We start from the raw sequence: 27,884 nt of genomic DNA, 5'->3' as shown, positions 1-27,884 counted from the left end.
TTAATACTTGGTTGCAAATCCATTGCAGTCAATTACAGCCTGAAGTCTGGAATGCATAGACATCACCAGACGCTTGGCTTCATCCCTGGTGATGCCCTGCCAGGCCTCTACTGTAACTGTCTTCAGTTCTTGCTTGTTCTTGGGGCATTTTCCCTTCAGTTTTGTCTTCAGCAAGTGAAATGCATGCTCAATCGGATTCAGGTCAGGTGATTGACTTGGCCATTGCATAACATTCCACTTCTTTCCCTTAATAAACTTTTGCAGTATGCTTTGGGTCATTGTCCATCTGCACTGTGAAACGCCGTCCAATGAGTTCTGAAGCATTTGGCTGAATATGAGCAGATAATATTGCCCGAAACACTTCAGAATTCATCCTGCTGATTTTGTCAGCAGTCACATCATCAATAAATACAAGAGAATCAGTTCCATTGGCAGCCATACATGCCCACGCCATGACACTACCACCACCATGCTTCACTGATGAGGTGGTATGCTTAGGATCATGAGCAGTTCCTTTCCTTCTCCATAGTCTTCTCTTCCTATCACTCTGGTACAAGTTGATCTTGGTCTTATCTGTCCATAGGATGTTGTTCCTGAACTGTGAAGTCTTTTTTAGATGTCATTTAGCAAACTCTAATCTCGCCTTCCTGTTTTTGAGGCTCACCAATGGTTTACATCTTGTACTGAACCCTCTGTATTCACTCTGGTGAAGTCTTCTCTTGATTGTTGACTTTGACACACATACATCTACCTCCTGGAGAGTGTTCTTGATCTGGCCAACTGTTGTGAAGCGTGTTTTCTTCACCAGGGAAAGAATTCTTCGGTCATCCACCACAGTTGTTTTCCGTGGTCTTCAGGGTCTTTTGGTGTTGCTGAGCTCACCGGTGCATTCCTTCTTTTTAAGAATGTTCCAAACAGTTGTTTTGGCCACGCCTAATGTTTTTGCTATCTCTCTGATGGGTTTGTTTTGTTTTTTCAGCCTAACGATGGCTTGCTTCACTGATGGTGACAGCTCTTTGGATTTCATCTTGAGAGTTGTTAGCAACAGATTACAAATGCAAATAGCACACTTGAAATGAACTCTGGACTTTTTATCCGCTCATTGTAATTGGGATAATGAGGGAATAACACACACCTGGCCATGGAACAGCTGAGAAGCCAATTGTCCCATTACTTTTGGTCCCTTAACAAGTGGGAGGCACATATGCAAACTGTTGTAATTCCTACACCGTTCACCTTATTTGGATGTAAATACCCTCAAATTAAAGCTGCCAGTCTGCAGTTAAAGCACATCTAATTTATTTCATTTCAAATCCATTGTGGTGGTGTATAGAGCCAAAAATGTTAGAATTGTGTCGATGTCCCAATATTTATGGACCTGACTGTATTCCTTTAAATAATGCCATATTAATTAAGTGGTCTGGAAAAATTAACTCTTATAATCCTACAGACGTGCCACAACAGGGAAAGAAGAGATGTACATATAAAGACTACGCTTGCCCCACAAATTCTTTCTGGAAATGCTGTTGTATCTGCTGGACCCATTATTACAAGAAGCGGTAATGTTATTCTCATTTATAGATGCGAAAATGTTTGGTTTATTTTGTCCAAATCTCTTTATTTTTACCTTTTACTACACTATTAGAGTATGAATGTAAAAACTATATCCATGTTGTTTGCTACTTCTGTTTTATATGCCTACCATGATGCTTAAATAACTTTCACTCTAAAATTTTCAAGCAGGGTTTCTCAAACCACCTATCCAAAGCCAGAAACTGAAAAGATGACAGGATTATTCAGCTCTTCATCAGTACAAATTAATAGAGATGACCTTGCAGTTCGCCTGGCGGTTGTTTTGCGGCGAACTTTGGTCTTTCGCGATTCGCCGAACATATGGCAATGTTCGCATGTGCCATATTCTTTTGCATTGCGCCGAACTTTGACCCATGACACATCCATCAGATGGGACAGGACAGCCAATTGAGACGTTTCCGCACATGGACATACCCCCACCCTATAACAGAACCCGATCTGGCAGCCATTTTACATTCTGTATTTTGCCAGTGTAGGGAGAGGTTGCTTTGTGGAGCAGGGACAGACTGTTAGGGACACCAAACGCTAGCTAATAGGGCCACAAAGTCCTATTAAGGAATGGTATAGGTGTGCTATCGAAAGGTGTTATATACTGAGGGGTGTGATATACTTATAATATGCTTTCTATCATAGAAAGTATATTATAGTGCATTTGTATTGTGCAGCAGTTGTGTGTGGTTATATAGAGGGACAAGCGTTATTGGAACAACTATTTGCAACGGGTGTGATATATCTGTTGCCCCAAAAAAACTGATTGAGGGGTGCGATATACCTACTTCCATAAAATACTGATCGAGGGGTGTGATATAGCTGCTTCCACAAAATACTAATTGAGGGGTTCTATATAACAGCTTCCACAAAATACTTTTTGAGAGGTGCGATATACCTGCTTCCACAAAATGCTGATTAAGGGGTGCAATATACCTGATTCCACAAAATACTGATTGAGAGGTGCAATATACCTGCTTCCACAAAATAATGATTGAGGCCTGCGATACCCCGGCTTCCACAAAATATGGATTGAGGGGTGCGATATACCTGCTTCCACCAAATATTGATTCAGGGGTTCTATATACCTGTTTCCACAAAATACTGATTGAGGGGTGCGATATACCTGCTTCCGCAAAATATTGATTGAGGGGTGCGATATACCTGCTTCCACAAAATACTGATTCAGGTGTTCTATATACCTGTTTTCACAAAATATTGATTGAGGGGTGCGATATACCTGCTTCTACAAAATACTGATTAAGGGGTTCTATATGCCAGCTTCCACAAATACTGCTCTTCTCTAGGGACCTTGGCACAGGATCATTTTAAAAATGACAGGAAGAGGAAGAGGCAAGCCGTTCTGCAGGGGTGGTAAGGGTCGGGCAGGTGCACCAGGCTGGAGACTAAGTGGGAAGTTGGAGAAGGTGCATGCGATTATGTCAAAGGATGCACCAGAGTTGGTTGAGTTACTCACTTAGCCTTCCACTTCTGCACCCTCCTCATCTTCTATATCTGCACCCTCTTCACTCTCTGCTGTGTGCACCCTCAAAGACACCACCACCACCATAGTCCATCCACTTAAGTCAGAGGAATTATTTTCCCACCCATTCCCAGACCTTACCGATGCGAAGCCATTTTTGGTATCGGATGAGGAAGAGGAGGTAGCAACGGCCGCCACCCAGCGGTCTGACGACAGTACCCAAATCAGCTCAAGGAGGGTGGTCCCCGCTGTTGCTGCCTACTTCGAGATCTCTAATGTCAGTGGTGGTGAAGGTGACGATGATGACTTGTCGATAAACGTCACGTGGGTGCCCACAAGAGAGGAAGAGGAGGGGAGTTCAGAGGGAGAGATGGAGCAGCAGATAGGGAGGAGAAGGAGGAGAAGCAGGCAGAGCTCGAAGTGCACAGGAGGCAAAAAGCAGACTGCAAATGTATCTGGAGTGAGCCATCCACCATGCATGGTCACATCTGGCGCTCCCAAGATGCCGGCACATGGCTCTGCAGTGTGGGCTTTTTTAAACGTTTCAGCTGTTTATAATAGTGTTGTCATCTGCAGCCTGCGCTGTAAACGCATAAGTCGCGGTAAGCCCAACACTCACCTAGGGATGACCACCTTAAGAAGGCACCTGGCCTCCCATCACCGAGCCCAGTGGGAGCAATGCCATCAGAACCCACAAAGCCTCACTCCCGGCCCTCCAAGTCCTGCCCCTTCTCCTCTCTCCTATCATTTGTCCTCCACTCCACCTTCCACGCGTTTATCTGGCAGAAGGCAGGCATCTGTGGCCCAAATGTTCGAGCGTAAAAAGTTTATGAAGCCGGATAACCCTCTTGCCCAACGGTTGACCTCTGGCTTGTCAGAACTGCTAGCCCGCCAACTACTGTCATATAAACTGGTGGACTTGGAGGCTTTTAGAAAATTTGTGGCCATTGGCACACCGCAATGGAAGGTCCCCGGAAGGAAATATTTCTCCCAGAAGGGCATACCGGAGCTATATGGCCACTTTCAGCGGCAGGTGAATATATCTAAGGCACACAGTGTCGGTGCCAAGATACATCTGACCACAGACACATGGTCTAGCAAACACGGGCAGGGAAGGTACATAACTTTTACTGCGCACTGGGTGAACCTTATGACGGCCGTCAAGCATGTAACCTGTGGCACCCGTGTGAATTTGGTGTTACTGCCACGGATTGCATGCAGGCCTGCCTCTTCTTCTCCTCCTCCTACTCCATCCTCCGTCTCCTTCTCGGCTGACTCCTCCTTTTCCACTGGTACCGCCTCTTCCGCTGCACCCCCCAAGCTCCCCAGAACCTATTTGATGTGCCCGGTGAGATGTTGTCATGCTGTGCTGCGGCTGTTGGGCCTGGAAGCCACGAGCCATACCGGTCCTGCACTGCTTTCAGCTCTGCGGTCACAGGCCGATCAGTTGCTAACCCCACTCAATTTGACAGTTGGTAAAGTGGTGTGCGACAACGGTGCTAATCTGCTGAGAGTGCTGAAACAGGGCAAAATGACACACGTGCCGTGCATGGCACACGTCCTGAACTTAGTCAAGCAGTGATTCGTTGCCAAATACCCCGGGGTCCAGGACATCTTGTGGCAGGCCAGCAAAATCTCTGGCCATTTTAGAAGATTTTATACGGCCATGGCTCCCCTGCCCGTCAGACGTTTGATTTGTGACAGCTCAACGCACTGGAACTCCACCTTGTATATGCTTGATAGGCTGCTCCAGCAGCAACGTGCCGTTAACAACTCCCTGTACGAACCCTGCAGCAGGACAGGTTCCGGGGAGCTTAGTTTCTTTTCACCGCGCCAGTAGCAGCTCATGCGCGATGCATGCAGACTTCTGCGGCCATTTGATGAGATCACCAAACTGGTCAGTCGCAGCCAGGGCACAATCAGTGATATCGTACCTTACGCCTTCTTTCTGCAGCATGCATTGCGTCGTCTCATTGATTAAGTCGTCGAGGAGCAGGAGCTAGAAGATGAGGTCGCAATGCTGAATGAATTCCCAGGGGGGGCTAATCCATCTGAGACAAGTCAGCGGGAGTCTGAAAAGGAGTCAGAGGAGGATGGTGGCTGGGGGGAGGAGGAGGAGAAGCAAGAAGAGCAGGCTTTGAGGGAGACTTTAAACTTTTGGAGATCCCTGGTGTTGTCCGTGGCTGGGGGGAGGAGACCAAGGACGACATTCTCCTGGGCGATGTGCAGGGCGATGTGCAGGAGTCATGGCGCTCTACCACTTCCAATTAAGTGCAAATGGGGGCCTTCATGCTCCAGTATTTGAAGAGGGACCCCTGTATAAAAAGCACAAAGGGCAAGGACCAGTACTGGGTGGCAACGTACTTAGACTGGGTGGCAACGTACTTACAAACACAAAATGGCGGACATGTTACCAGCATCACAGAGGGGTGTCAGAATGCAGCATTTCCAGGCCTTGCTTCAAGAGATGCTGCATTCTGCTGTTGCGGGTGCTGGCAGAGGAATTTCCATCGACAGCGAAACAGGTTCGGGTACCAATCCTACCGCGCTTGCAAAAAGAGGGTGGTTTGAAGATGTGTTGGTCACTTCGGATATGAGATCATTCTTGCAGCCAACCCATCGACAGCCGCCCTACAGATCCAGCCTCACAGAATGCCTAGACCGACAGGTGTCAGACTACATTGGGTCAACTGCCAATGTGGACGCTCTGAGAAGCGAGGAACCCCTGGATTACTGGGTGTGCAGGCTTGACCTGTGGCTAGAGCTGGTACAATTTGCCATGGAACTCTTGGCTTTCCCCGAATTGAGTGTCCTGTCCGAAAGGATGTTCAGCGCAGTAGGGGGGATCGTGACCGATAAGCGCACTCGCCTAGCTCACGATAGTGTCGACTACCTCACATTTCAAAAAATTAATGAGGCATGGATCTCGGAGGAATTCAACACCTGTGACGACCATGTTTAATTGAATTTCCTCATGACAGCCCACCCAGAACAAATATTCGTCCCTGTCTTAGGTAAATACAGTGACATAAAAGGATTTTTCTGTCCATTGAATGTCTAATGTTTTGGGCCTCGGAGGAATTCAACACCTGTGACGACCACATGTTTTAAGTATTATCATTAGGGTTTTTTCAAGAGGGGGGATATCGTTAGCCATGTTTTTAATCCAATTTTATATTTTTAGTTCTTTTAAATATATGTATCTTTATTTGTACTGGCCTTCAGTAAAATTGATATCCATTGACCGTCTAATAGACCTCCAGCCACATACTTACTTGTTCTTTTATGTACGCTGAGCGCATAATTTTTGGAGCCAGTAGTACACAGGCCTGCTGTAAAATTGTTATCCAATGACTGTGTAATCTACCTCCAGTCACATACTTACTTGTTCTTTTATGTACACTGAATGCATAATTTTTGGGGCCTGTAGGACACTGGCCTGCTGGAAGTGTGTATATATTTTTCTTTTTGTACTAAAATAGGCCACTAAACGCTTTCACCACAGATAACTGCAACAGTGAAGTGTGTATATATTTTTCTTTCTGTACTGAAATAGGCCACTAAATGCTTTCACCACAGATAACTGCAACAGTGAAATGTGTATATATTTTTCTTTGTTGTACTGAAATAGGCCATTAAATGCTTTCAACACATATAACAGCAGAAGTAAACTGAGAATATATTTACATTTTTGTACTGAAATAGGCCACTAAGCGCATTCACTACAAATAACAGCAACAGTGAAGTGAGTATATATTTTTCTTTCTGTACTGAAATAGGCCACAAAATGCTTTCAACACATATAATTGAAGTGAAATGCATATATATTTTTCATTCTGTACTGAAATAGGCCACAATACGCTTTCAACACATATAACTTCACAAGTGAACTGAGAATATATACAGTATATTTTTTATACTGAAATAGGCCACTAAACACATTCACCACAAATAACTGCAACAGTGAAGTGCGTATATAGTTTAATTAATGTACTGAAATAGGCCACTAAACACATTCACCACAAATAACTGCAACAGTGAAGTGCGTATATAGTTTAATTACTGTACTGAAATAGGCCACTAAACACATTAACCACAAATAACTGCAACAGTGAAGTGCGTATATAGTTTAATTACTGTACTGAAATAGGCCACTTAACGGTTTCAACACCTATAACTGCAGAAGTGAACTTAGAATATATTTTTCTTTTTGTACTGAAATAGGCCACTAAACGATTTTGCCACAAATAACTGCAACAGTGTAGTGTGTATATATTTTTATTTTTGTACTAAAATACACCACTAAACGCTTTCACCACAAATAACCGAAACAGTGAAGTGCATATATATTTTTCTTATTGTACTAAAATAGGACACTAAAAGCTTTTCAACATAGCATTTGCACCTCAATAACAAGAACAAATTGCTGGAATTACAGATCTGTATAATGGCTATTTGGATCCTCAAATAATCTTTCCTTGCACTTGTAAATAGCTTTTCTAGCACTGTCCTTAGCGCCTTCTAATGTCTCTCCCTGCACTAAGATGCTGTGAAATGATTCTTCCCTATCCTTTCTCTGCATTTGTAAATCGCTTTCTGGTACTGTCCCTAGCGCCTTCTGACATCTCTCCCTGCACTAAAATGCTGTGAAATGATTCCTACCTATCCTTTCCCTGCACTTATAAATCGTGTTTTTCATTTTTTTTTTCACTATGAGGTTTTTCCGATTGCTGTCCTTAGCACCTTCTCAGGTCTGTCCCTGCACTCAGAATGCTGGAAAATGTCTGAATCAAAGATGGCCAGCGTATTTATAGGGCTGTGACATCACAGGGCTGGCATTATGAGTCATCCCGCCTTCCCACAATTCCTTGCTCCATGTCCTCACACGTGTAGCTGCCATTTTAGGAAAAATTGCGATCCATTACCACGAGGCGCGAGGAAATTCGCATTAGTTGCGAATCAAATATTTCCGGAAATTCGGATTGAATTCCACTTCGTCACCTTTGATTCGCTCATCTCTAATTATAAATATTGAGGGCATTACAGAAAGGCATTATAAATACTGGGGGTCAATATAAGAAAGACATTATAACTACACTGCGTGCAGAATTATTAGGCAAATGAGTATTTTGACCACATCATCCTCTTTATGCATGTTGTCTTACTCCAAGCTGTATAGGCTCGAAAGCCTACTACCAATTAAGCATATTAGGTGATGTGCATCTCTGTAATGAGAAGGGGTGTGGTCTAAAGACATCAACACCCTATATCGGGTGTGCATAATTATTAGGCAACTTCCTTTCCTTTGGCAAAATGGGTCAAAAGAAGGACTTGACAGGCTCAGAAAAGTCAAAAATAGTGAGATATCTTGCAGAGGGATGCAGCACTCTTAAAATTACAAAGCTTTTGAAGCGTGATCATCGAACAATCAAGCGTTTCATTCAAAATAGTCAACAGGGTCGCAAGAAGCGTGTGGAAAAACCAAGGCGCAAAATAACTGCCCATGAACTGAGAAAAGTCAAGCGTGCAGCTGCCAAGATGCCACTTGCCACCAGTTTGGCCATATTTCTGAGCTGCAACATCACTGGAGTGCCCAAAAGCACAAGGTGTGCAATACTCAGAGGCATGGCCAAGGTAAGAAAGGCTGAAAGACGACCACCACTGAACAAGACACACAAGCTGAAACGTCAAGACTGGGCCAAGAAATATCTCAAGACTGATTTTTCTAAGGTTTTATGGACTGATGAAATGAGAGTGAGTCTTGATGGGCCAGATGGATGGGCCCGTGGCTGGATTGGTAAAGGGCAGAGAGCTCCAGTCCGACTCAGACGCCAGCAAGGTGGAGGTGGAGTACTGGTTTGGGCTGGTATCATCAAAGATGAGCTTGTGGGGCCTTTTCGGGTTGAGGATGGAGTCAAGCTCAACTCCCAGTCCTACTGCCAGTTTCTGGAAGACACCTTCTTCAAGCAGTAGTACAGGAAGAAGTCTGCATCCTTCAAGAAAAACATGATTTTCATGCAGGACAATGCTCCATCACACGCGTCCAAGTACTCCACAGCGTGGCTGGCAAGAAAGGGTATAAAAGAAGAAAATCTAATGACATGGCCTCCTTGTTCACCTGATCTGAACCCCATTGAGAACCTGTGGTCCATCATCAAATGTGAGATTTACAAGGAGGGAAAACAGTACACCTCTCTGAACAGTGTCTGGGAGGCTGTGGTTGCTGCTGCACGCAATGTTGATGGTGAACAGATCAAAACACTGACAGAATCCATGGATGGCAGGCTTTTGAGTGTCCTTGCAAAGAAAGGTGGCTATATTGGTCACTGATTTGTTTTTGTTTTGTTTTTGAATGTCAGAAATGTATATTTGTGAATGTTGAGATGTTATATTGGTTTCACTGTTAAAAATAAATAATTGAAATGGGTATATATTTGTTTTTTGCTAAGTTGCCTAATAATTATGCACAGTAATAGTCACCTGCACACACAGATATCCCCCTAAAATAGCTAAAACTAAAAACAAACTAAAAACTACTTCCAAAAATATTCAGCTTTGATATTAATGAGTTTTTTGGGTTCATTGAGAACATGGTTGTTGTTCAATAATAAAATTAATCCTCAAAAATACAACTTGCCTAATAATTCTGCACTCCCTGTACAAGGGGCACTCCATATATTTTTCTTTTTTTACAAATACTGAGGGCAATACAGGAGACATTATAATTGCATTAATGCTACAGTGTAGTAGTACAGTACAGTGAGGGCATTATTATTATTGGACACGAAAGATGCTACTACTAATGCGGCACTTTTGAGGAGAAATATCATTATTGGGGGCACTGTTACTAATGAGAGCACTATGAGAAAGAATTGTTAGTATTGGTGGGGCTTTGGGGAGCACAATTACTAGACGGCACTATTACTATTGCTTTCTTTATTATTTGGGCAGTATAGTATTTGGGATCATTGGGGAGCACAGAAGGCACAGTACTGGGGTTGATAGCAAGATGATACTGTTGGAGCAAGTGAAGTGTGAGGATGTTGGAAAAATTAGGAACCTAAGATGAGATGTCTAAGTGGCAAACTCTACAGAGACAAGACATGGTTGAAATAATTTGTTGTGGTGGTCTGTTTCGAATGGAGAAGATGAGGAAAGAGAACATCTACATCGGAGGAAACATCACTGGATGTAATACAATAGTTATGTGGTGCTATATTATCCTGTATGTTTGGAAGTGCTGTATGTCTTTAGCAGTAGGGCTGGGGGAGAGGTTGGGTTGAGATATATATAAAATATGCACCTCTTGGTTTTAACTTGGAACTTAAACTAGATCATATTTGGCAGCTATTTTCTTTCTGCGCTATCTGGATATATGCTGTTTTGTTGAAGTCCGATTTCATAGTAGAGGAAGAGCAATAAAAGTGATAAATGGCTGCTGTAGTACAATGACAAACACATATCTAACAATTACTATATGCTATAATTCATTTTCATTTTCATGCCTGTTTGATTTCTTGTGAAGATCTTATTTTCCAACTATTCTAACCACATGAAGTTCACTTTATCAGATTTTAAGACAATACAAGAAGAGCTAGCAGAACTGCAAGAATATGTTTGATAATTGAATGTCACTCAAACCACTTTAGGACTCATTTGGTAACACTGAACCATAGATACCAGACAGGAATTAGATTTAAAGAGCCTCTGATACCTAAATGCTAAATAAATCATCTAAGATTGATATTTGCACTATTTTCTTGTATGATATAATATGAACCTCCCGAATTTTGTTTAGAAACATAGAATGTGTCGGCAGATAAGAACCGCTTGGCCCATCTAGTCTGCCCAATATACTGAATACTATGAATAGCCCCTGGCCCTATCTTATATGAAGGATGGCCTTATGCCTATCCCATGCATGCTTAAACCCCTTCACTGTATTTGCAGCTACCACTTCTGCAGGAAGGCTATTCCATGCATCCACTACTCTCTTAGTAAAGTAATACTTCCTGATATTACTTTTAAACCTTTGCCCCTCTAATTTAAAACGATGCCCTCTTTTAGCAGTTTTTCTTCTTTTAAATATTCTCTCCTCTTTTACCTTGTTGATTACCTTTATGTATTTAAAAGTTTCTATCATATCCCCTCTGTCTCATCTTTCTTCCAAGCTATACATGTTAAGGTCCTTTAATCTTTCCTGGTAAGTTTTATCCTGCAATCCATGTACTAGTTTAGTAGCTCTTTTCTGAACTCTCTCCAAAGTATCAATATCCTTCTGGAGATATGGTCTCCAGTACTGTGCACAATACTCCAAATGAGGTCTCACTAGTGCTCTGTAGAGCGGCATCAGCACCTCCCTCGTTCTACTGGTAATGCCTCTCCCTATACACCCAAGCATTCTGCTAGCATTTCCTGCTGCCCTATGACATTGTCTGCCTACGTTTAAGTCTTCTGAAATAATGACCCCTAATTCCCTTTCCTCAGATACTGAGGTTAGGACTGTATCACTGATTTTATATTCTGCTCTTGGGTTTTTATGCCCCAGGTGCATTATCTTGCACTCATCAACATAAAATTTTAGTTGCCAGATTTTTGACCATTCCTCTACTTTTCCTATATCCTTTTCCATTTGGTGTATCCCTCCAGGAACATCAACCCTGTTACAAATCTTTGTGTCAATAGCAAAAAGACACACCTTACCATCGAGGCCTTCTGCAATTTCACTGATAAAGGTATTAAACAATATGGGTCCCAGAACAGATCCCTGAGGTACCCAACTGGTAATAAGACCATGGTCTGAATATACTCCATTGACTACAACCCTCTGTTGTCTGTCGCTCAGCCACTGCCTAATCCATTCAACAATATGGGAGTCCAAGCACAAAGACTGCAATTTATTGATAAGCCTTCTATGTGGGACAGTATCAAAAGCCTTACTAAAGTCTAGATAAGCAATGTCTACTGCACCTCCGCCATCTATTATTTTAGTCACCCAATCAAAAAAATCAATAAGATTAGTTTGACATGATCTCCCTGAAGTAAACCCATGCTGTTTTTCATCTTTCAATCCATGGGATTTTAGATGTTCCACAATCCTCTCCTTAAGTATGGTTTCCATTCATTTCCCCACAATTGATGTCAGGCTTACTGGCCTATAGTTGCCCGATTCCTCCCTACTACCTTTCTTGTGAATGAGCACAACATTTGCTAATTTCCAATCTTCTGGGACGACTCCTGTTACCAGTGATTGGTTTAATAAATCTGTTAATGGTTTTGCTAGTTCACCGTTAAGCTCTTTTAAAAGCTTTGGTTGTATCCCATCAGGCCCCTGTGACTTATTTGTATTAATTTTAGACAGCTGACTTATAACTTCTTCCTCTGTAAGACATATGCATCAAAAGATTCATTAGTCTTCCTTCCTAACTGAGGTCCTTTTCCTTCATTTTCCTTTGTAAAAACTGAACAGAAGTATTCATTGAGGCAGTCAGCTAGTTCTTTATCTTCTTCCATATACCTTCCTTCTTTTGTTTTTAATTTGTTAATTCCTTGTTTTAGTTTCCTTTTTTCATTTATGTATCTGAAGAATGTCTTATCACATTTTTTCACTGACTGAGCTAATTTCTCTTCTGCCTGTGCTTTAGAAGCTCTTATAACTTGTTTGGCCTCTCTCTCTGCCTAATCTCATAAATTTGCCTGTCATCCTCATTTTTTTTTTATTTTTATAATTACTAAATGCTATCTTTTTGTTTTTAATTATTTTGGCCACTTCTGCTGAGTACCACAGTGGTCTCTTCCTTTTTTTGCTTTTACTGACAAGCCTAATGCAATTATCTGTTGCCTTCAATAGTGCCACTTTTAAGTAGTCCCATTTCTCCTGGACTCCATTGAAACTGTTCCAATCTGATAGGGACTCGTATACCACTAATCTAATTTTTAGAAAAGTCTGTTTTTCTAAAATCTAAAACTTTAGTTTGTGTGGTGTGACTCAGTCACTGTACTTATAGTAAACCACACTGACCGGTGATCACTAGATCCCAAGCTTTCCCCTACTGTAATATCAGATACCAAATTCCCATTTGTGAATACTAAATCTAAAATGGCCTTCTTTCCGGGTTGGCTCCTCCACTACTTGCTGTAGAGATAATTCCAGTAGGGAATTTAGAATATCTGTACTCCTGGCAGAACTAGATATTTTGGTTTTCCAGTTTACATCAGGAAGATTAAAGTCTCCCATAACGATAACTTCCCCTTTCAATGTCATTTTAGCTATTTCCTCAACTAGTAGATCATCAAATTTTTTGACTTTGCTAGATATATATCACACCTACACGAGTTACCTTATGATTATCACGCATAGGGAGTCTGCTGTGGTAGTAAAACAATACTGAGAGTCAGTATGACATGCAGATGACAGGCATCGCTCTTAGAATCACTGTACACTTCACTTATTTGGGCAGTTACGGGGCCAAAACTGACCAACTAACTCAAGTGTGAACTCAGCCTTACAGGTCAATGTTAGCGTCAAGAAGAAGTGCACTCCTTTTACACCGTCGGCAGCCGATTAAACATAGATGTCAACAGAACCTGCTCTATTAAACGCTTATACAAGAAGAGCTCCCCCCCCCCCGACAGAGTGGAAAGGGTGTCAGAAGTAAGTTTTTGTGTTGATTTCACAGATTATTTTGCCCTTCCTCTGATCCATCAGAACAATAACTCCCAAAAAACGGATCCTGTCTGTGGAGCATCCACCTTCACTCGGTCAGCATTTGGTCAGTAATCCATCAGTGTTGATAAAGCAAAAAAAAAAAAACAGGAGTGGAACCAAATCAGACATAACACGTGAATGGAATATTTGCATGTCTTCTGTGTTTTGTACCCACTCCGGTTTTTGGCTACCAAATTATAAGCCAATTCTGATGCAAAATAGGGACCATGTCATGCAGACTTACAGCTGTTACATAGACAGGATGCATTTTGCATCTCATTTTTCCTTCCTTTTGAAAGATCAGAAGAAGGCTCAAATAAATGATGTCATCCAGGCCGAAATGTAAAATATTGTCCCAGTCATGAAGTGGGTAGGGTGGGAACAGCATGAGAAGTCCACAGAGTGGCCCTATGACATAGTGGTGAGGTGGAAGCAACATGAGGAGAACACATAATGGCCCAATGACAAAGTCTGGAGGTGGCAGCAGCATCAGGAGGAGGCCACAGGGTGACACAATGACAGTGAGGAGGGGGCAGCAGCAGCATCAGGAGGAGGCCACAGAGTGGCACAATGGCAGTGTGGAGGTGACAGCAGCATCAGGAGGCCACAGAGTGTGGAGGTGAAGCATCAGAAGCATCAAGAGGAGGCCACAGGGTGGCAAAATGACAGTGTGGAGGTGTCAGCAGCAGCATGAGGAGACCACAGAGTGGCACAATAAGAGTGTGGAGGTGGCAGCATCAGGAGGACACAGAGTGGCAAGATGACATAGTGTGGAGGTGGCAGCATCATCAGGAGACCACAGAGTGGCAAGGTGACATTGTGTGGAGGTAGCAGCAGCATCAGGAGACCACAGAGTGGCAAGGTGGCATAGTGTGGAGGTGGCAGCAGCATAAGGAGACCACAGAGTGGCAAGGTGACATAGTTTGGAGGTTGCAACAGCATCAGGAGACCACAGAGTGGCAAGGTGACATAGTGTGGAGGTGCCAGCAGCATCAGGAGACCACAGAGTGGCGAGGTGACATAGTTTGGAGGTGGCAACAGCATCAGGAGACCACAGAGTGGCGAGGTGACATAGTGTGGAGGGGGCAGCAGCATCAGGAGATCACAGAGTGACCCAGTGACAGAGATTGGAGGTGAGTGGCAATACCAGTACCAGCTGAAGATGGTGTGTAAAAGAAGGAGCACTTGGCATCAGATGTGTGGTATCAAGTGGGTAGCAGCATCAGAATAGTAATTGAGGGAGGTAGCCAGAAGAACCCGGTCTCTTGTCAGTGTTGGTGTGGCACCATGGATGATCTAGTCTGATGTATCAGCCATTGGTGGGTGGAAATCCTGGCTGATCCATGCCTGATTCTTCTTGACAAAAGTCAGTCTCTGCACATTTTGGGTGGACAAGCGAGTTCTTCTTGGGGAAACTATGGCCCCCACCGCACTAAACACCCGCTCTGATGCCAGACTACTGTCCGGGTAGGACAGCTTTTCCAGGACAAACTCTTCCAGTTGTGGCCACAAATCCAGTTTGGCTGCCCAGTAGTCTGGAGGATCTTCAATATGGAGTGTCAGGGTGCTGTCCAAGTATGTCACCACCTGCTGGTTCAGGTTCTGTTCCAGGTCTAGCTGCTGAAGCTGCTGGTGAGTAGTTTCTTCACTAGGTGGGTTAAGAAAGCTGCTCATCAGCGACTCTAACTCAAGTTGCTGCTGACAGAGCTGGAACTGCTCCTACCCCCCACCCTGCCACAGCAGCCATGGCAGAGGAAAGTGAGCGCAGAGGGCCCCCCCGGTCAGACCTGTGAGAGGATGGACGATGGAGCAGATAGGCAGTGGCCAACTGACTACATAGGATGTCTCTATAGTAGTTCAGTTTGTCCTCCCTCTCAGCGGGTGTAAAAAAGTCCCCCATTTTGGACCGGTAGCGAGGGTCCAACAAGGTGGAGAGCCAGAAGTCATTCCTCTGCCGAATGGTGACAATTCGTCTGTCACTATGCAAGCAAGTGAGCATGCATCGGGCCATTTGTGCAAGTCACTCGGAGGGACTCCTTGCCTCTATCTCCACTGCTTACTGCCACGGTGTGTCTGGGTCCTCTGCGTCGTCTTCCTTATCGCCCTGTAGTAGCTCCTCTGGCTGCTCCTCCTCTTGTCACGTTCAGGTGTGGGAGGGAAACATTACACCGAACATAGGAGGGAAATGAGTGAGGCAATAAGGCCTGGAAACTAGGGAAAGGAGATAGACACCTCCTAGTTAAACCCTAATCAAAGTCCTGACTACCTACCAGTATGAACAGACCCCAGAGGTAGGTGAGTTCATACACAGGAATACCTAATATCCTTACTCACCCTATAGGACACATTGCGCAAGTGTTTTAGCATCAGATAGGCCAACTACCAACAGAATAACTGTCTTTCCAGATGAATTAGGCAGATCAGTAATAAATTCCATAGACAAGTGAGTCCATGGTCTGGACGGTATGGGCAACGAAAGTAGAGATCCAGAAGGTCGAGTATGTGTCACCTTGGCGCGTGCACAGATACTACAGGCTGACACAGTCCTCAACACACTTACGCAACCCCGGCCACCAGAATCTACGAGAGATGAGGTAGGCAGTGGATCTACTCCCAGGGTGTCCCGTAAGAACCGAACAGTGATGTTCCTCAAACACCTCATGATGCAATTCTGATGAAACAAACAAACAATTTCCCAAAGGGGCAAGATTCCGATACATCTCCCTGAGCCTCTAACACCTTCACCTCTAGGTCAGGGTATAGAGCGGATATCACCACCCCCTTGGATTTTCAAAATCACTACATCCAGGAAAACTACGTGACAAGGCATCTGTCTTGACGTTCTTAACCCCAGGATAAGTGACAATGAAATTGAATCTGGTGAAAAACAAAGACCATCAGGCCTGCCTCGGGTTCAGTCATTTAGCCTACTCCAGGTAAGCCAGATTTTTGTGATCTGTGAACACCGTGATCGGATGAATCGCCCCTTCTAACCAATGACGCTACTCCTCAAAAGCCAACTTAATGGCCAGCAACTCTCTGTTACCCACATCGTCATTTCTCTCTGCAGCTGACAGTTTTTTTAGAGAAAAATGCACATGGGCACCATTTACCAGGTGATGGGCCCTGCGATAAGACTGCTCCTACTCCCACCTCGGACGCGTCAACTTCCAAAATAAAGAAGAAGCTAAGCACTCCTTAATCGCAGAAAAGGCTTGCAATGCCGAATCAGACCACAATGAAACATCCGTCCCTTTCTTAGTCATGTAAGGATTTCATCACAAATAGTTCTGAATACATTTTGGTAATAGCTGGTGAACCTCAAAAACCGCATAAGAGCCTTCAGATTTTCGGGTTGATCCGAGTCCAATACCGCACGGACTTTCTCTGGATCCATTCGTAAAACCTGAAGATGACAGCAGGTATCCCAAGAATTGCACCTCATGTACAGCAAAAACACACTTCTCTAATTTTGCATACAATTTATTATCTCTTAGGATCTTTAGCACCTGTCTAACATGATTCTGATGAGTTTTTACGTCTGGAGAATAAATTAGTATGTCATCCAAATACATGACAACAAACCTCCCGACCGGGTGATGAAAAATGTCATTCACAAAATGCTGGAAAACCGCAGGAGCATTGGTCAACCCAAAAGGCATGACCAGGTTCTCAAAGTGACCGTCTGGGGTATTAAAAGCCGTCTGGGCAACTTAGCTCCGGGAATAAGGTTGATAGGACAATCATATCCCGGATGCAGAGGTAAATCCTGGCATCCACTTTCGGAAAATACATAGGACAAAATCACATGTAAAAGAGGGTAATGTTTTAATAGTTAAAGCAGAAAAATATGTATTCAGAGAATTGTCGATTCAATAATCACCCCAATCCAGAAACTGTCTAGCTTGCCAATCGATGGTTGGATTGTGCTTGCTTAACCACTGTAAACCCAGAACCATAATAGCAGCGAGATCCTCAAACACAAAACACGAGATGAATTCCTGATGAAAGTCACCCACTCTTGGGTTGGGATTTCATGCACCATCTGAGATAAACACTTCTGAGTTAGAGGAGCAGAATCAATAGCAAAAATGGAAATATTTTTCTCTAATACACTTGGAGACAACCCGTGCATATGGACCAACTAAGCATCAATCAGGTTCACGCCTGCCCCACTGTTGATAAACACCTCAATCCCCACAGTCTTGGATTCTAGCGCAACCTCGGCAGTCAGGAGAAATAGGGTACTACCAGTTAAAGAAAATGCACGTTCTCTGACTACCCTCTCACCCCTCCAAGAGTCAGATGGGAATTAGATGTCCCCTTTTTTCCACAGAAAAAACACACTCTCTTCCTACGACTAATACGCTTAAAAGCAGATCCAGGAGTAGCTCCTCCTATTTGCATGGGTTTATCCCCAGACATAAACCCAGGAGTATCTTCACCCAAAGTGTCAGAGGAAGATGATACATCATGTGATAGTACATCCTGAGAGTGGGGACCCCTTAGATCTCACTCTCCACTGAGGAAGGGGCTTTTGTTACCCCGAAACACGTATGGTAAAGACAGTGAGGGAATATCAAGGAGCAACACTTTGAAATTGCATATCCACAATTGGACTGCAAACATCTACAGATTATCTCTACCATCATCTATTTGAAAACCCTGCCTGGAATCACAAGTCACCTGACCGCCCAGCAAACCACGTGGGACGCCACACAGGTCCTGGAAGGTCAGAGCAGGGAAAGAAAACTGCATCGCTATCCAGGAGAGAGGGGAAAATACATAGACTCTACCGACAGGTCCTTAAAGCTTACAACTAAAGCATTGCACCTGACAAGTTGGTGTACAAGTGGGCCGAATCCAAGAGCGGTAAAGTACTCTGTACAAAGTACAGCATTTAACTTGTGGATGTTAATGACTCCTTTATAAACAGTATGCTTCTATAACTGGCGCATACTTAGAGCCACTAGTGCAATTTACAGTCACAATTGGACTTTTTGGCCTAACAGCCCCCTCTTAAGGATTTCCAGTGTATAGATTTTTTAGTCTAAGTTTTAACATTATTGTTTTAGTGTGTAAGTTTTATGCAACATGTTGTGAATTATCTTAAAGTGATTATTTTAAAGTGACATATATAAAAATATCTGATATACAATCCAACTTGTCTATGGTTGCTTGATATTGAGTGACGCCCAACCCAATCAAACTTTGTCCTCATTTAACCAGCAACAGGTAGTGCTGCCGGGCAGTGCACCTATTCAATAGTAGAACAGGGAGTGAGCCACCAATCTTTGCAATTTTACTCATGTTCTTCCCCTTGTCGATTACCATGGTTCTGATTTTGAGTTGTCGCTGTGAAAGCCAGGATTCGATTTCTTGATGAAGAACATTGAGCAGTTCATCCCCTGTGTGACTCAGTTCGCCCAGGCAAACGAGGTGCAGAACAGCGTGACACCGCTGTGCCCTGCACATGTGGAATGCTGGAGTGGCACTGTGAATTGTCCCTTCAATAGGGGATGAGGAGGCAGATGGGGACATTGTCGCAGGACCGCCGTGAGAATGTGGAGGTGGAAGCGGCGTCACCTGGCCAACTTGCTGGTGTGGCTTTGCAGGAACCACATTCACCCAGTGGGCCATAAAGGACATGTATTGTCCCTGACCATAGTTACAGCTCTACACGTCGGCGCTGCCATGCACTTTGGAAGACACCGACAGGCTCAAGGATTGGCCCAACTTCTGTTCTACATGTGTGTGCAGGGTTGGTACTGCCTTTTTGGCAAAGAAATGACAGCTTGGGACTCTCCACCATGGCTTGGCAGACACCATCCGTTCTCTGAAAGGTGCAGAGTCCACCACTTGGAAAGGGAGGAACTGCAGCACCAGAATCTTGGCCAGGAGCATGTTCAGCTACTGCACCGTTGGATGAGTGCACACATACTGTTGTCTCTTGGCAATTGCTTCAGTGATCGATTGCTGACGGAATGACTGACAAGGATTAGGAGGAGGAGCAAGAGCATCAGGACCAGCAGATGATTGGAAGGACACACAGCTCCCTTCGGCTGAGGTGGTGAAGCCTTGACTGCCTGAAATCAGGTGTGTGCCACTGGGTGATGTAGCGGTTGCTGCCGCAGGCTGGATCACCACATCGGAGCCACTGTTAATCCCAGACCACTTTATGGTGACACTGCATATGTTGACGCAGGGCCGTGGTGCCAACATTGGCACCCTGGCCACACTTCACCTTCTGCCCACAGATTCTACAAAGGGCCATGTTCCCTTCCTCCGGCAGCTTAACAAAATACTGCCACACCGAGTAGGTGATTTTACCCCCAACACTCCACACTGACTGACTGCTACCGCAGCTGCTTCCATGAACCCCTGCACCACTACTTTCTGGGCAGGTAGGTTTCTGCGAAGCGGGTGGTTACCCCAGGCATGTTTGGCTCCCGACCGCCCACTGCTGCCACCCTGCTGACTCCCCTCCGCCGCTGCCTAATGGGCAAGCTGCCACCCTCATCTCCCGATGATGATGAAAGCCCCTTCGTCACCCGACTCCCAAGTGCGATCAGCTACATCATCATCATCGAGTACTGCCTGCATGTCACTGATCTCCTCCTCAACCGTCTCTGTGTCAGGAGCCTGACCTCTCACAACACCAGCTCCCATGCCACTCTCCTCATCACTACTTGCCTGCCTAGTGGAGGAAGCGGCGGATGTCTCCTCCACATCTTGTTTTGCCAGTAGCTGCTGACTGTCTTGTAGTAGCTCGTTCTCACTGTATAGTGGAGCTGAGCCCACAGCATACAATACTTCTCTGGCTGAGAGAACAGAAAAGGACATAGGCAGGTTGAGGACAGGTGAGGGCACAGGGCCTGCTTTCAGGCCATGCCAACTAAGGGTTGTGTCTGACGAACCCACGACTCTTCGCTGGGGTTGTCTGATGTCACTTGGGATGAAGTGGATGACGAGTCAACCATTCAAGACCCTCTGGGTTACTGGTCAAGACACGACCGCTAGATGACACTGGGAGCTCAGGCCTCTCGCTGCGACTCCTGCTGCCACGGCTTTTTACTCTGCTGCGACCTGTGCCTGCGCCAAAAACATTTTGGCCTCTGCCACCCCCCTGTGCAGGGCCTGGCACTTTTCTGTCTGACATACTGTTAGATCAAATAAATAAAAAGCTAATTAAAACACCTTAACTGCACCGCTAAATGGCAAATACGCCCTTATTTTTTTCCATTTATACATGCCACAAAAGGCTTTAGAACATATAACTGTTCCTCTGAACGGGAAATAATATATATTTTTTTGCCACTAATACACGCCAAAATGGGCTTTAGAACATATAACTGCACCGCTGAATGGCAAATTTGTTGCCATTAATACACGCCAAAAAGGGTTGTAATTTGCTCACTTCACCACACAACGGCAAACACTTTTTTTGTGCCACTAATACACGCCACAAAAGGCTTTAGAACATATAACTGCACAGCTGAACGGCAAATAATATATATTTTTTTGCCACTAATAGATGCCAAAAAGGGGCTTTAAAATATATAACTGCACCGATGAACGGCCAATACACCCTTATTTTTTTCCATTCACCACTGAACGACAAAAAAATTTTTAAAAAAATTGCCGCTAATACATGCCAAAAAGGGTTTTAGAACATATAACTGAACGGCAAATAGGCCCTTATTTTTTCCACTTATAAACACCACAAAAGGCTTAAGAATATATAACTGCACCACTTAACAGCAAATAATATTTTTTTTTTGCCGCTAATACATGCCAAAAAGGGTTTTAGAACATATAACTGCACCGTTGAACAGCAAATAGGCCTTTTATTTTTTCCACGTATACACGCCACAAAAAGCTTTAGAACATATAACTGCACCGCTAAATGGCAAGTAATATATTTTTTTTTTTACTAATACATGCCAAAAAGGGCTTTAGAACATATAACTGCACCGCTGAACGGTAAATACGCCCTTATTTTTTTACATTTATACACTCCGCAAAAGGCTTTAGAACATATAACTGCACCGCTGAACGGCAAATAATATATATATTTTTTGCCACTAATACACGCCAAAAAGGGCTTTAGAACATATAACTGCACCACTGAACGGCAAATATATATTTTCTTTGTGCACTTTTACACGCCACAAAAGGCTTTAGAACATATAACTGCTCCGCTGAACGGCAAATATATGCTTTCTTTTTGCACTAATACGCACCACAAAATGCTTTAGAACATATAACTGCAACACTGAAAGGCAAATATATTTTTCTTTGCCACTAATACATGACAAAAAGGGCTTTAATTTTCTCACGTCACCACACAATGGCTAATAAGCCCTTTTGCTCCCACTAATACAAGCCAAAGAATGCTTTAGAACATATAACTGCACCGCATAAGGGCAAAGAAAACGTAGAAATATTTCCTTGTAATAAACCCTGTTAATGACTGTATCGAACAGCACTTGCACCCCAATAACAAGAGTGGTTTGCTGGAATTACAGAGCTGTATAATGGCAATTTCGAGCCCCAGTCAGTGCAGCAAGGTGTAATAGGATTGTTCCTATTTCCCAGGCTGTAAACTCCCCTACTGAACCGAGGGGATATGATAGAAACTTTTAAATACATAAAGGGAATCAACTCGGTAAAGGAAGAGAGCATATTTAAAAGAAGAAAAACTACCACAAGAGGACACAGTTTTAAATTAGAGGGGCAAAGGTTTAAAAGTAATATAAGGAAGTATTACTTTACTGAGAGAGTAGTGGATGCATGGAATAGCCTTCCTGCAGAAGTGGTAGCTGCAAATACAGTGAAGGGGTTTAAGCATGCATGGGATAGGCATAAGGCCATCCTTCATATAAGATAGGGCCAGGGGCTATCCATAGTATTCAGTATATTGGGCAGACTAGATGGGCCAAATGGTTCTTATCTGCCGACACATTCTATGTTTCTATGTTTCTATTCTGTTCTTTTTCAGTACTGTGGAAGGATTTCTCCCTATCCTTTCCCTGAACTTCTATATAGCAAAATTAAAGTTTTTAAGTCTTTTCTACCACGGTTTCTAATGCCTGCTGACGTCTCTCCCTGCAGTAAGTACACTGGAAAATGGCTGAATCCAAGATGGCTGAGGCTATTTATAGGGCTGTGACATCACAGGGCCGGCCGGCTGCTGATTGGCTGCATGCATAGCATTGTGGGTGATCCCTCGTTCCTTGCTCCATGTCCTAACACATGGATAATAGTATAGACAGGCACTCGATATTTATAGTCACGCAGATGTATTCAAATAAGATAGACAATTTAATAATACATAAAATTAAGGTATTGGGGGTGTACACATGCAAATGAGTAAAGTAGATGCAGGTACTTCCCAAAGTAAAATGGTAAATAACACACTAAAAGGCATATGGTGCTAATATCATAATGGAAAAAGAGGGGGGGAGGAATATATAAAAAAAAAAGTTAAAAATTTAAAAATTCTGTAAAGGAGAATCAATATAGAAGTCTTAAATAGCTAAAATAATGTTTGTAACAATCGGACTGAGGATCCTTATACTGAGAGATCTTCTCCTAAGGAAAATACAATTGTGCTATTCAGAATAAGAGCTGGGCATTTAATGTCCAGTTTCATCACATACTCACAAGTTGTCATAGTGTTTCCAGATTCATTTGGCTTGGTAAGAGAGGTTAATTTCCAATGCTGGCAGCAGTATTACAACAGTATACAATTATAATTTCACAGATAGCTTCCATGAATAATTGAAAAGACCAACAAAACATTTAACATGAGCAGGGAGAAGTGTGGCTTAACAAACAACTAAGAATACATTTTAAAGTAAAGCAAATTATTCATATAGGTTTTAGTCAGGGGTAAAGTGATGCTTTTATAAAATATAATGCTACTGTATGTTTGTCCATTAGGCACTTTTGAGTGATCTTAGGGGCTTTATTATTGACCACTTAGCAGCAACCATCTGTATATATACATTCCAGTTGTTGATGCACTGTGCAGCTAGGACACATATATGTTCAGCAATTTAAAGACACATCTCTTTGTATAGTAGTCTGTCGTTATAGAGACTACTTTCTCTGTGTGATCCTACGAAAGTGACAGGGACCTGAACTGATCAGCTTTCAGATTACAGAAATTAGTAAACATAAAATAGTACTAGCTAATGGCGACAGACACACAAAAATAAAAACAGAGATCTTTGTTTTCAGGTATTATAGCAATAATAAATCATCCAAAAAGGACATCATATACATAATCATAAGCAATAATAATAAAACCTTGCGAAAAGGTCGATGAAATGAAAGAAAGCCTTCCCCACATGAACTGGAGTCAATAGGGTAAGTATTCTGCCCCCAATGGTGGCTGTAAATAACACGGTTTAACACGGGGTTCCAAATACAGTATATGCCAACAGGCTGAACATAGAAAATAACACTCCGATACACCAATTAAACAGTATATTAAACAGCCAGCAGTAGAGGAGACAGTAAATATGCCACACTGCAAATATGCAATCAGTATATCAATACCATGATGTTATCATATGTTATAACATGTGTTCAATGGGAGATATGAAGCTGACATTCCAATGATGGAAATATCATAAATCCCAAGTGGGAGATACACATGGTGTAAGAACACACCATATAGTCAGCACAGTCACCAATCTACCCCTGAAAAACATGCAGCAATACTGAAGCCATAGCAGGACACACAGTAGATCAAAACATAACTATACGAACCAGTGTAAGGAGAGCCAAGACCCGACGTACGGATTTATGATATTTCCATCATTGGAATGTCAGCTTCATATCTCCCATTGAACAAATGTTATAACATATGATAACATCATGGTATTGATATACTGATTGCATATTTGCAGTGTGGCATATTTACTGTCTCCCCTACTGCTGGCTGTTTAATATACTATTTAATTGGTGGATCGGGGTGTTATTTTCTATGTACGGCTCATTCAGCCTCATGGCATATACTATATTTGGAACCACGTGTTAAACCGTGTTATTTACAGCCACCTTTGGGGGCAGAATACTTACCCTATTGACTCCAGTTTATGTCAGGAGAGCTTTCTTCCATTTCATAGCACTTTTCGCAAGGTTTTATCATTATTGCTTATAATTATGTATATGATGTCCTTTTTGGATGATTTATTAAAGATGTATTCTTATATTGTTATTTGTGTGGCTCTAATTGTTTTTTGATATGTTTCCACACAAATTGTTTTATATTTTGTTCAATTATAACTATAATTAGATTATGCAAAGTACACATATTTAATAGCATCCACAGGAGAGAGATAGGATTATTTTTCTTTAGATATTTGGCTTAAATGTATTATGTTGAATGACATGGCAAAAAGAATAAAATAGAGTTTCTGCCAATTTTCCTCTATATAAAATTTTAGATACCCCTTGAAGGCTTTTAAGGATCACCAGCAGGCCCTCAACCATAATGTTTTAGAGAGTCAGCTCAGCAGCAGACCCTCACCCCTAAATTTTTATCTGATCAGCTCAGCAGTAGGCCCTCGCCCACAAAATTATTTAGATGGTCAGCTCGGCAGCAGGTCCTCGTTCACAATTTTTTTTAGATGGTCAGTTCGGCAGCAGGCCCTTGCCAACAATTTTTTTTTAGATGGTCAGCTTGGCGGCAGGCCCTCGCCCACAAATTTTTTTAGATAGTCAGTTCGGCAGCATGCCCTCGGCCACAAATTTTTTCAGATGGTCAGCTCGGCAGCAGGCCCTCACCCCTAATGTTTTAGATGGTCAGATCAGCAGCAGTCCCTTGCCTCTAATGTTTTAGAGGGTAACCAGCAGGCCCTTGCTCCTAATGTTTTTGAGGGTCACCAGCAGGTCATAAATCATAATTTTTCAAGGCTGCGTATGATGCCATCCTTTATGTGGAATAAAAGGTGTATTGAGGTGTGAGTTCCTTGTCATTTTTGGCAGCCCTTTCCCTTAGTGCATAGACTTTGAGTGTAGGAGTCCCACTACCTGAACAATTGAACCACAATGTGAATGAGGCCCTCCTTTATGTGATATACAGGTTGTATCGGAGTGCCTCTTCCTTGTAATTTTTGGCAGCACTTGCACTTTATATACAAGTAAATATACAGGAAAGAATGTTTCCTAACAATTTTTCCTCTAAAATCAATATTATCTTCGGTTTGGTGCGTATTATTGTCAGTCTGTAAAAGTGGCAAACTACTCGGCCAGCTTCATTCCCAGCAGCAACCTGGGAGTCCAAGATGCATCCAGACATCCTCCCCATGCTGTTCCCAAACCATTTTGGTGGTGTTTCCATCAATTTCTGACCTTTTCCTATGAACCAGACAACCTCCCCTCTTCAGAGCAGGGGCTGCCTGGATTAATGCTTGGGTTCTCCCATTGACTTCCATTATGCTCGGGTGCTCTGTAGAGCACCCGAGCATCCCGAGGTGTTCTACTCGAGCACCTGAGCACTTTGGTGCTCGACCAACACTACTTATTAATAGGGTTGATCACGAATATTCGAATTGCGAATTTTAATCGTGAATATCGGCACGTCGAGAATTTGCGAATATTTAGAATATCGCAAAATAAATTCGTAATCGCGAATATTCTTTTTTTTTTTAAATAACAGTTTATGCGAATTTTTATGCGATTTTTTAAAATGCGTAATCAATAAAATAATGCCTGGAGATCACGAATTTGCAAATTCTCGAATATTTGGGCGAATATTCGCCCAAATATTAACGAAATATCGCAAATTCGAATATTGCCTCTGCCGCTCATCACTACTTATTAAGGTTAAGGTTAGGTTATTTTTATTTCAGAAACTGTCCTAAGCTAAAATTAAAAACTACAATATTTTATTGCTATAGTTTGGAGACTGAATATAGATGACCTCTTCTCAGGATAGTTGTGGAACCACTGTGCCAACAAATGGATTTGGCTTTGGGATAAATCTAAGGTGATCCTGGTGGCTCCCTGAATTTCACCCTTTATCTCCTATACAGGGATCTGGTCTTCACTGCAGGGAATGATCCAGGAAGTTATTCTGACTGCCTGATTGGAGTGAGGAAGGATTTTTTTCCCCTTAAGTGAGGAATATTAGCTTTTACCTCAGGCTTTTTTTCCTTCCATTGAATAAACTTGCCGGATAACAGGCTGAACTGGACGGATGTCTTGTTTTGGCCTAATAAACTATATTACTATGCTAATATGTTTATCAGGCCTGTACCTCTTGGAGTAGTCAGAATTGGTTGACTGCTGACCCACAGGGTCAAGAGACACTAGTGTGTAGCACCAAAAGGGACAGGTAAACTTGGGTCAGTAACATGCTGAGGTCAGGACAGACAAATTACATGCAAATCCGAGAAACAGTTCCCCTTGTAAGGGCAGGCAGCAATGAGTCAATATGGTAATCAGGCACAGGTCGGGTTAGGCATCAGATGGTCAGAATCCAGGAATCAGGCAGAAATTGGTATATGGGCAGGCATTTAGATACAACATCTTAGCAGAAACTAGCAGAGTAGTAAACCTATTGTCTCCTCATAGTATACCAAGCACAGTGCTGAATATTGTATAGCAGCTGTACTTGGTATTGCAGATCAGTCCCATTCACTTCAATGGGGATGAGCTGCACACATACCATGTGACCAATAAATGTGACATTATTGGCCTAGGAAGAGGCTGCAGTGGCTCATATATTGATTGGGTATTTCGGGAGTTGAACCCTCACAATCAGATATTGATGACCTACTCTGAGAGTAGGTCATCAGTATTCTACTCATGGAAAACCCCTTCAAAGCTAGCTACTGTACTGTTTATAAGGTTAAGCTTAAAATAATGTCATTGATTGGCTGAGGGGCCTTTCTTGGCATTTTCGGCATATTGTGCCAGGACAGGAAGTGAAGAGTAGTGAAAACCACGGCAACATCAGAATTGGGACAGTGGGGGATCGGTGGAGGTGCGTAATCCCTTTGTGTTATTTTGAACATTGTTGGGCCTTTGTGCCATATGCTGCAGTTTGCTTTGTTGTGAAGCAGGCCTTTCACTTTACAGCATGTTGCTAATTAA

At 43.0% G+C, this 27,884-nt stretch overlaps 1 protein-coding gene across 1 annotated transcript in view; it reads left to right on the top strand.

The window, feature by feature from the left end:
- Positions 1-27,884, top strand: part of LOC120993837 (zona pellucida-like domain-containing protein 1) — a 155,740-nt gene that overhangs the window by 85,091 nt on the left and 42,765 nt on the right. The window contains exon 8 of the mRNA XM_040422304.1: positions 1,451-1,559. Within this exon, the coding sequence (XP_040278238.1) occupies positions 1,451-1,559 (109 nt within the window). The remainder of the gene's footprint in view (positions 1-1,450; positions 1,560-27,884) is intronic.

This window comes from Bufo bufo, chromosome 3, assembly GCF_905171765.1.
Source record: "Bufo bufo chromosome 3, aBufBuf1.1, whole genome shotgun sequence".
Lineage (NCBI taxonomy): Eukaryota > Metazoa > Chordata > Amphibia > Anura > Bufonidae > Bufo > Bufo bufo.
This window is presented reverse-complemented; position numbering and strand designations above follow the sequence as displayed.